At 31.2% G+C, this 11543-nt stretch overlaps 1 protein-coding gene across 1 annotated transcript; it reads left to right on the forward strand.

Moving 5' to 3' along the window:
* Positions 1 to 7951: 7951 nt before the first annotated feature.
* Positions 7952 to 10684, forward strand: LOC105788014 (profilin-3). The gene is made up of 3 exons (XM_012614680.2): positions 7952 to 8133; positions 8774 to 8911; positions 10269 to 10684. The coding sequence occupies exons 1-3, from the start codon at positions 8008 to 8010 to the stop codon at positions 10401 to 10403; spliced, it is 399 nt and encodes a 132-aa protein (XP_012470134.1). The 5' UTR covers positions 7952 to 8007; the 3' UTR covers positions 10404 to 10684.
* Positions 10685 to 11543: the final 859 nt, after the last annotated feature.

Raw genomic sequence — 11543 nt, forward strand, 5'->3', positions numbered from 1 at the left:
CTGAAATTGAAGATGGAAACAATGAAAATGAAGAAATTTCAATAAGTTATGTCAATACGAGAAAATATGGAACCCTAAAATAAATTAAAATTTGTTGGAAACGATTTTGTAGGTAATTGTATTGTTGAAATAATGAAAGAAAATGAAGATCTTAAGTAAAATTGTCGAGAAATATAGACATGAAATAATTGGCCAAAATGGAAAGATGTAATTCAAATAGAATTGGATTTGGGAAGTTTTTGAACCAACAGTCCAAACAGTTAAAGGTATAATGCTTGGGGGTATAAATGAGTAAGTTTTGTGAAAACGAAATAAGAAAAATAAAGTTTTTCGTTAAGTCCTAGCATTGGTTATGAGAAGATATAATATTCTTTTGTGGTGGATTCACTAAACCTTTAGATATCTCATTAGTCTAGAAGTTCATGAAAGATTTAACGCACGTCTAATGGTCGTTGTTACGACTTTTATATGAATAATCATATACTGGAAGTTTATATTAAAATCATTGAAGTATTTAGAATGCTAGAAGCATATAGAAATTCCTTGGAAATTGTTCAATACCTTTGCGTAAATATTTATTGTTTTGATTTGAACATGTATTATTATAGAAGGATCATGATCAAAGTTTGTTATAATTATTGTTGATACTCTGAAGAGATCAAAATATATTTCCCCAAAATTTTTCCACACTCATAACATTCAAAACAATGATGATATAATTTTTTAGCAAATCTGTTTAAGTGATCATTTGAAAAGCTAGCATTCAAGATTGAATAAGTAGAATTTGAGATATCATGTGATGTAATTATGAGGGGGAGTAAATACGCGTTGTACTTGTAATAGCCTGATTTTCAGTGGTGTTGGAAACAGTAGTTCGAGACCACCAAATCTGGTGATTAAGCTCGTAAATTTTATTATTTAATATTTATGAGTCAAATATGGTTTTAAAAATATTTTTGAATTAATAATTTATGTCTTATAATGAATTATGATGTTCGAGTGATAAAACCCTAGTTCAAGTGTTTTAGAAAATGAGGTAACGGACCTCATTTCTATAAACTGAAATGTAAATATTTTTATAAATATTTACGGAGTTTCAATAAGGTGTTATTAAAGTTTCAGAGAAAAATTTTAACGTTTTGATAGTTAATTAATTAAAATGACTAAATTGAAATAGGGTACAAAACTTGTTAATGATAAGAAATAAGTGATTAAATGACCTAATTAATAAACAAGGGAGGACTTAAGGAATAAATATTCCTAAAATATATTGATGAGGTAACATAAGAGAAAAAAAATAATAAAATAAAGCCATTCAATGGCAAAATTATAATTTTGGTGAAATTAAAAATAAAACAAATTGAATTTAAAGGTTTCTAGATACTTTCTTCTTCAAATTTCGGTTCAAAACAGAGAAGGGAGAGCTCCTTAAGCTGGTTCTTCAATTTTGCTTCATGTGAGTTCAATTCTTACCTGTTTCTTGTATTTTTTATGTTTTTGAGATTGTTACAATTAGGTCAAACTAAATCTTACCTTTGTTTTTTATTTTGTTAAAGATTTTTTATGTTGCCATTAATGAATATATATATATATATATATATATATATATATGATTCTTGATGTTAAATGATGAATTTGAGATATTATTTGTTAATTAAAAGTATTTTATTAAGTGATTTTTGATGAATTTTCCGATTAGGGATTAAATTATTGAAATAGTAAAAATATAAAGGTTTGTTGTAAAATTATTACAAAAATGGGCTGGATTGTATGCCAAGAATATTCGGCTAGCTTGGGTTTGTATTAAACATGGTTAATTTGCATGTTTTGGGATCAAGGACTAAATTGAATAAAAGTAAAACTTTAGGGGCAATTTTGTAAAAATATAAAAATGACCAAATTACATGAAATGAGTTGTTTTATTGTGTAAATTATTATATTAAATGAAATTATTAATTTAGATCATAATCGGGTGGAAAATCTATGAAAATAGAAAATTACCAAAATACCCCTAGAACTTAATATTTCTACAATTTAGCCATGTAAGTTCGTGTAACTAAATTGTGTATATTTATATGTTTGAATTGAATGTTGTATATGTGAAATGCATAAATGTCATATATATGAAATTGATCACATATCCGATAATGCTCAATAAATATTAGGTCTCGTTTGAATAAATAAAATTTGATGGATACAGGGTTCCCGAATTGATTGTGGTCCTGCATATGTTGCAGACACACCACAGCTCAAAAGAGCATCCCGTTATTAGATCTTATGAACATCTCGATATTTGACTCTCACGAGCTTCTCGTTATATGGTTCTTGCGAGCTTCCCATTATTAGTTCTTTGGAGCATCCCGATTGGTTGTGATCCTACATGTGTTGTGGACACACCGCAAATCTTATGAGCATCCTGATTAAAGGCTCTTTGTGAGCTTTCCGATTAATGGCTCTCCAAAGCTTCCCGATATTGTCTCGCTTGAACTTCCTGATTACAGCTCTTATGAGCTTCTCGTTTAAGTGCTCGTATGAGCATTCCCGAATATGAATTGATGGATTACAAATTTTTACACTTCGTGTGTACTACTCGTGTATCCATCGATAATTTAAATGATTCAATGGGCAAAATCCTAACATGAGAAACTCTGAGTACAAAATGAACTATTACTTGTATATGCCTGAAATACATGAAACTGATATTACATGACATGTTGAAATATGAGATAGAAGATACATGTGTATGAAACTTGCTTGATGACTAAGTACATTCGTAATTACGAACTATTACCTAATATTTATGTATACGAAATACATGAAAATGATGGTACATGGTATATTGGAATAAAAAATGAATGATATATATATTTATAAAAAAAGAATGTTATGCATCATGATATGTACATATGTGAATATCTTTTAGATGTTGACAGAAGGAAATTATGTAAATTGAGACAAGTAATAACCTCAAGTGAGACATGTTGAGAAAATAAGTTTATCAATGTTGATTTATATGGAATATGTGAAAAGTATACTAACAAGTGTTGTTGTTGATGCTTAGGCAAGTGCCAAGCTATTGATTGAATAGTAATATGTTTATTTACAAGATGCATTGAAATGGTAAGTACTCAAGAGAGAATATGCAAGTGCTCATGAAAGAGTGGTAAGGTTTAAATTCTGCAATTACTTATGAAATGACTTATCATGGGATTAATTTGAGAAAGGCTACGTTATGCACTAACTTGTGGCTATGGTAGAATATTATGCTTATGACTTGTGTGTTATGCACATGGAATGAGTGTGAAAAGTAAAGAAATGCAAACGAAGATAAATAAATTTAAAAGTGTTTAAAGCTGTTTAAAATCCTACTATGCTAGGATAACATGTAAAAGTGATACTATGGATTTATTCATCCTATAAGTCGATGAATATAGCTTCATGAGTATCGCGATATCATTATTAGATTATTCACAATATGAATAAATTTCATATTTGAAATGAATTGATACGATTAAATTTTATACGAGCTTATTAAGCATTCATTGCTTACGTAGTTGTTTTCCTTTACTTTCCAGATTATCGGAAGCTCGATCAGGTTGGAAGCTTGTTGGAGATATATCACACTATCCATCGGTTCTATTGGTACTTTCAGATGTTGTGATTTTTTTTATAATGGCATGTATAAGTATTCTGGTTAATGTTGGCCTATATGTGTTTTGTTAAAATTAGTCACTTATTTGGCTTGTGTGTTGGCACATTTTAGGTTTGGTGCATATATGGCTTATATGATTTGTTAAGTATGACTCCTATTTTCAGTCAAATTTGAAAAATAATCTTTTAGTTAAACTCTATTTATTTATTTCAGTCAAACACTGATTAGTTTAGATTATTTTATTATTATTTGACATATGAATTTAGCCTATAAATAGACTCTTTTACAACTTTAGTAATAACACCCATTAGATATTAGAACTCATAACACATTTAGAGAATTTTGTGTTTACGTTTTGAGGGTTCTTTGTTTTCGGGTTTTTCGGGTTTAGTTTTATCTCCATCTTTTGTACTCTTCGTTCTTTTGCCATTATAGTAAAATTATCTTTGCCCGTGGTTTTTTATCCTCTTTAGAGGGGTTTTTCCACGTTAAATTTGTGTGTTCAATTTCTCAATTTATTCCGCTATTTTTTGTTACTTGTTCTTAATCGAGTAGATCCCTATCAATTGGTATCAGAGTTAGTTCAAAGATCAGCCCATTTAGATATGGCAACAACAAGGTTTGAAATTGAGAAGTTCGGTGGTGAGACAAATTTTAATCTGTGGCAAGTTCGAATGATGGCAATTCTAGTTCAATTCGGTTTGAAAAAGGTTGTTACCGGGAAAAAGCCCGAGAATCTAAATAAAACAGAATGGGAAGAGCTTGAAGAAAAGGCCTTGTCTGCAATCCAGTTGTGCCTCACGAATACGGTATTACAAGAGGTATTGATGGAGAAGACCTCATCCGCATTGTGGAAAAGGTTAGAAACTCTTTATGTGACTAAGTCTCTGGCTAACCGTTTAGTGTTGAAACAATGTCTATTTACATTTCGCATGAACGAATGTGAGCTTCTTAGAGATCACATCAGTTAATTCATTACTCTTTTAATAATTTAAAGAACGTTGAGGTTCATATTGATGATGAAGATCAAGCTATGCTATTATTGTACTCTTTACCCCCTTCATACAAGTCTTTCAGGGAGACCCTGATTTATGGCAGAGACAAAATCTCGTTCGAAGATGTGAAGGGTCATTTGTTGAGTAGAGACAAACTCGACAATGAGCTTCATTTGGATAGCAAGGCAGATAGGCAAGCTTCCGTTTTGGTAGCATCAAAGAAACGAGATAAAAGGTGTCGCTGTTATAAAAAGTTAGGTCACGTCAATGCAGATTGTTATAAACTGAGAAATAAAAGAGCTGCTGAGAGTAACAAGGAAGATGTAGAGCTAATTTGGCCGATGAAAGCGGTGATGATTTCTTGTTAGTGTCAACGAGTAATAACTCCAAGCTCACGTCCAAGTGGATCCTAGATTCAGGATGTTCTTTCCACATGTGTCCCAATAGAAAATGGTTCTCTACATACAGTTCGGTTGAAGGTGGAGTTGTGCGCATGGGAAATGATTCATCTAGTAAGGTAATTGGTATTGGTACTGTTAAAATTAGGATACACGATGGGACGATTAGGACACTCTCAGATGTCAAGTATGTACCTGATTTACGAAAGAATCTCATCTCCTTGAGTATTTTAGACTTGAAAGGATGCAAAATCAACATCGAGTCAAGTGGCATTGAAGTATCTCGTGGATCTCTCGTTTTGTTAAAAGGTAAAAAAACTGGCAGTCTTTATATTCTGAAGGTTCTACAGTGGCCGGTGAAATCGGACGTCCCTCGTCCATTACAGAGTCGAAGTCAACTCGTTTGGAGCGGAGACAACTTGGTCATAGGAGGGAAAAATGTATGACCGTTTTGTTGAAGAGAGGTTCTCTTTTGGATGCAGGTTTTGAAAAGTTAGGGCACTGTATTCATGAAAATTAGACCCGGGTTAGTTTTGATTTGGCAGTGTACAAGTCAAAGGCTAGAAGTCTTCCAGTTTCTAAGCACAGATTCGACTCAGTTAATTCCCTGCATAGTTCAAGATAGGCTCGTGGCGGGCTTTGGCAAAGATGGCGTTGTGGAAATATGAGTCAAGGTGGAGATTTGTTAAGTATGACTCCTATTTTCAGTCAAATTTGAAAAATAATCTTTTAGTTAAACTCTGTTTATTTATTTTAGTCAAACACTGATTAGTTTAGATTATTTTATTATTATTTAACATATGAATTTAGCCTATAAATAGGCTCTTTTACAACTTTAGTAATAACACCCATTAGATATTAGAACTCACAACACATTTAGAGAATTTTGTGTTTACGTTTTGAGGGTTCTTTATTTTCGAGTTTTTGGGGTTTAGTTTTATCTCCATCTTTAGTACTCTTCGTTCTTTTGCCATTATAGTAAAATTATCTTTGCCCGTGGTTTTTTATCCTCTTTAGAGAGGTTTTTCCACGTTAAATTTGTGTGTTCAATTTCTCAATTTATTTCGCTATTTTTTGTTACTTGTTGCTTAATCGGGTCGATCCCTAACATGATTGATGTGTGATTTGGTTTATGATTGTATGGTGAAAAGGTAAAATATTAGCTAAAAAAGTATTTATATACATATGTTTTGGGATGTGATGAATTGATCAGGAATCAGTACCTTAATATATAAGGTATAAATATATTTAAATATATTAGTATTTAAAATACATTTTGACACCAGATGGTATGTTTTGGCAGGTAAGTGACTTGGTTTGAAATAATGCAAATTAGCTTGATAAACCTTGGGTACAATTATGCATATAAGTTGGTTATACATATGAATATATTGAATACATGAAAACACATGTTATAATCTGTCATCTGAGGTGCCTAGAGGAATATTGGTTGTATGTGAAGATATTATATATTTAAGGCCTGATTTTGACTTATTTTGGATGCTTAATTATGGCTTGTAGATATGCATAATGATGACTGTAGGTTGACACCAAATTGGGTGAAAAAAATGGCTTGTAAAATGACCTATTTTCGTCCATATGGGCAGAGACACGAGCGTGTGTGACACACGGCCAGGTGACATGGCTGTGTGTCCCCTATATTTTTAAAATGGAGCAAAACACTATTCACACAGTCTAGCACACGGGCATGTGGCTTGGCCGTGTGACCTAAGTTAGAGAGCTCACATGTTTGGACACGGGTTGGGACACAGTCGTGTGTCCCTATTTTGAATGTCCACATGGCCTTAGACAGGGACGTGTCTCTTGACTGTGTGAGACACACGGCCTGGACACACCGGCGTGTGTCCCCTACACCTTTGAAAAATTTAAATGTTTTTCGAAAAATTTTCTAAGTACCCGATTAAGTCCCGACTTGTTTCTAATGTGTATTTTGGGCCTTGAGAGCTCGTATAAGGGACTTTAAGCTCGATCTTGATTAATTTCTGATATGAACGCTAAATGAAATGAAATGTCTGTTAATTGATCTGTAAATTCCGGTAATACTCTGTAACCTTGTTCTGACGCCAAATACGAGTTAGGGGTGTTACAGTACTCTTTTTCCTTTAACCAAAGTTTTGCCCCATTAAGTATTTTTAGTAAGATGTTTAATGAGGCAGCATGTTATGCGTATTATAAATATATGTACTTTTCCTTCGCTAGGAATTTATTTTTCCCATAGAGTTTTTATTTTAGTAATGTTTTAACGAGGCATGTTATATACCAATGGACATCCAAGGGGTATTTTATAAATATTTTATTATTTAATGGATGTCTATTAAGATCAAGAAAAATTAATATACATTAGATCTCTAATGTTTACTAGAAGTAGAGTTCTATATTACACATACTTCTTATTTTATTTCTTTTGTTCTTTGTTCTATTTATTTCATAACAATTATATTTATTATTTATTAATTTTAACATTTACCAATAATAATATAAATTAAAATATATTTTAGAATACAAATAAATATTATAAATTTACATTACATGATACATAAATAAATAAAATTATCATAAAATTAATTTTTATATTATTTAATAAATTTTATTACTTAATTGAAAATTTATAAACAACCCCTGCGGGGTTTAAGTTGTAGTTAATATTACTTTCAAAAAAATCTTATATAAAAAAAGAAAACATATAATTTGTGATTTGAGGATTAAAAATGATGGCCCATTAGAATGAGCTTCATTGGTCCTTTTGAACAAATCCCTGCAGATGAGATGGCAAGAATCAGGAGCAACCACGTCACTTCCTCCCTCTTTTATTTCCTTTTTCTTTGGGTCCCACTTTTTCCATGCTCCTTTAAAACCACTAATCCCTCCTATTTATACTGCTTCCTTCCTTTTTCTATCCAAATTCGATCGACGCTAAACAAATTTGATTCATCAAACAACAATGTCGTGGCAAACTTACGTTGATGATCACTTGATGTGTGAAATCGAGAACGGCCATCATTTATCCTCCGCTGCTATTCTCGGTCTCGATGGAAGTGTTTGGGCCCAGAGCTCCGCTTTTCCTACGGTACATTTTTCAATATTTTCTTGTTTCCGATCTTTCATCTCCTTACTTAATTCAGATCTATTTCTTTCTATGGTTGATTAATCCATTTATTTCTCATCTTAATACGTTGATTTCATAATGTGATTATCCGTTTTTAATTTGTAAATCATATGTATTTGCTTATGATTTATTAATACAATGTTGTATTTGATTGTTCTGAGATCTTTATTTTGTTTGATTTTATGTATAAAGAATTGATATTTTTTGTTGGCTCCATATTAGCCTTAAATGACAGAATTAACATTATCTGTCACCTAGTCGGTTTGATACGCGAAAAGAAAAGAAAATTTGAACATAATTTGTTGTTTTTATGAAATATAATTTGATAAGGTAGTCTTTTATGATTTGTTTAGTAGGAAATTAATTATATTTATTGAAACATAAATTGAAACTATATGCTAATGAGATCATTAAGTTACTGAATTTGATCGTTAGCCTTGTCAACTTGGAAACGTGTGTACCAATTCAAAAATTGTTGGGAAGATAACAAGTTCTAGTAACAGAGGATACAAGTATATTTTCTTGCAATCCTCACTTTTCTACTTAATTTGGGATTTCCTTTTCTTTTCTTCCCCCACCCTTTTTGGGTTTTTATTTGCAGTTTAAGCCTGAAGAGATTACTGCCATCATGAAAGATTTTGATGAACCTGGGTCCCTTGCACCAACTGGGCTGCACCTTGGTGGCGCCAAGTACATGGTCATCCAGGGAGAGCCTGGAGCTGTGGTTCGTGGGAAGAAGGTCAATTATCGCTCTTTTTCTTAATATTGATTGTCATTGATTCTATTAATCTGATCTATATTTTTCATGTGTAATAAGCTTATATGGTTTAAAGTATTTATCGTATGTTGTGAGCTTGCCTGCAATTTGGTGAATAGATTTCAATGCATGCCTCTTAAGTGGGCACTGATAATCTCTACAAAGAGCTATATTTATGTTTGACTCGAGTAGCATGTAAAGTTTGAAGTTTGTATTTAGTTACGTCGTACACATTCTTCCTACAAGAGTCACATAATATGGCCTTACTCTACCAAAATTCCAGCATTCGGAATTTATGTTGACACTACTTTTTTATTTTGCTTAAATTACTTTTGTCCAACACATTCGGATATGTGTATGAAAATATGACCTCCAAATTCATGAAAAACAAAATTAAATATACTTGTGTTAGATATATATTCCTATCCGACATTTATCTTAATCTAATTAAGCTATATACTCAATTTCCTTTCACGTAAATGGAAATAAGATTAATAATATTTTAGTCTCTGGTTCAACACGTAGAAGAGGTCTTTCTCCATTTTCTCTCTTTTTTCAGAAATCTCAGCAATGCATTGTTATGGACCTTAGGAAATGGCATGTAATAATCATAAATCCCATGGTCTTCCTAAATGGGCCGTTTCCAGAACTCAATAATTTCGTCCAACCTTAATATGCTAGGTCCCTTTCAATGAAAAAGCTGCTCACTAAACATCCCAAGAACAAGGATAAGATATTGCTTTTGGACTTAGTCTCTGATATTCCCTTAGAAAAAAGTTTAACCAACAATATATATATATATATGTAAGCCCCAATGAAAGAACAATTGTCAAGGTTAGGGATTAATTGTAAAAAAAAAAAAGACAATTGTTTAGTTTAGGGGTTAACTTGGGCCCAAAAAAATTCAAGCCTTAATTTGAGAACCATTACCAAGTTCAAGCCCCAAAAATAAATTAACCCTCTTCCTAAAGCATTTTTCGATTATTCACTGGGGTACATAACAAATGTCTAGCTATGCTATGATCGAGTTTTATTCGATGTAAACCCATGTGTCCGTCATTTTCTAGTTTTAGTATGTGCAACAAACTCTCACCACCTTTTAAAAAGCTTTTTTATAATAGAATTGCTGAGTTCAAGCAAAATGACAGGGACCATTTCGTGTGGAGAAGTTATCCCAAAATTGCTATTCAAACTGTTATGTTTTTTCCTTTTAATATCTTTAAGATAATATTATGTTCTTTAGCTGAAATTCTATAATCAGTAGAATGAGATTTCCAAGTTATAGTTTAAGGTGATTGGGGAGGGAGCTAAACAAAATCATGTGTCCAAATTGGTGCAGGGCACGGGTGGCGTAACAGTGAAGAAAACAGGGCAAGCATTGATTTTCGGGATATATGATGAACCTGTGACTCCAGGACAGTGTAACATGGTTGTTGAGAGGTTGGGTGATTACCTTGTTGATCAGGGTATGTAGGCCTCAAACACTCCTCCCCCCATTTTTTTACCTTTCCATCTTCCTTCCATAGCCATCAGTTGGCTTTAAAGTTTTCTGGAGTTCATTGATGATAATAAATCATGTGAAAGACAAATTATTTATTGTTTGCTAGGGTTTTTTCTTTCTTCTACCATTCCCATTCCATTCTTTTTGTTTATTAAGAAATGAGTTTGCTCTTTTTTTTCTTTTTTCTTTTTTTAACTTTTGCTAGTAACTAAACTTTCCTTGGATCTCTCTAATACATTATGATATTGGTGGAATTTGATTTTTTTTTTTTGGTGTGATGCTTGGTATAGTGTGATCCTTTTAAACGTTAACGAGTCGGGTGGTTTACATGCCTGGTTGCCCCAATCCATTTTTTGTTAGGTTTGGAGAATAATTTTTTTAGTTTATATTATATTGTATAGACAAATAATTATATTTATTTAAAATAAAAATAAAAATAAAAATATTTATTTTTTAAATTTGTATTATTGAATTAAAATAATAAATTTATGTATATATATTTGAATCATAATAAATATTTCGTGTATATAATTATATCAAATCAAAATTAATGTATTAAATTACCCATAAAACCAAAGTTTTAATTTTAATATATATCCCTTTATTAAAAATTAGTGATGTCAATTTTAACATAATGGTTTAAATGATGCTATATTACCAACGGAAAATTTATCATTTAAATAATTGTTATTTTATACATAAATACATAGTTACAATATGATACCTCCGTTGCTTCCCCACAAATCTCGGTTAAAATCTGTTACGTGGTTTTAAAATTTAGATTTTACTTCTTATATTTTTATTTTAGGAAATTTTATTATTTTATTTTTAAAATTTAAAATTTAAAATTCAAGTCTAATTATTAATATTATTTTTTAAATTTGTTGTTGTGGCATTTTGAAAAAAAATTCACTTAGTAGCCATGTAACTAAAATTGATGTTGTAATTAACTTGAATTTAACAAAAATTTAACAAGATATACAATTAAACCTGAATTTTGAAATTTGAAAAGTAGAGAACCTAAATTTTATAAAATAAAAGTAAATAGACTAATTTTCTAATTTTGAAAAGTACAAAACTAATGACATATTTTAAGTGCAAATTCCTCACACC

This window comes from Gossypium raimondii, chromosome 2 (genome assembly GCF_025698545.1).
Source record: "Gossypium raimondii isolate GPD5lz chromosome 2, ASM2569854v1, whole genome shotgun sequence".
Lineage (NCBI taxonomy): Eukaryota > Viridiplantae > Streptophyta > Magnoliopsida > Malvales > Malvaceae > Gossypium > Gossypium raimondii.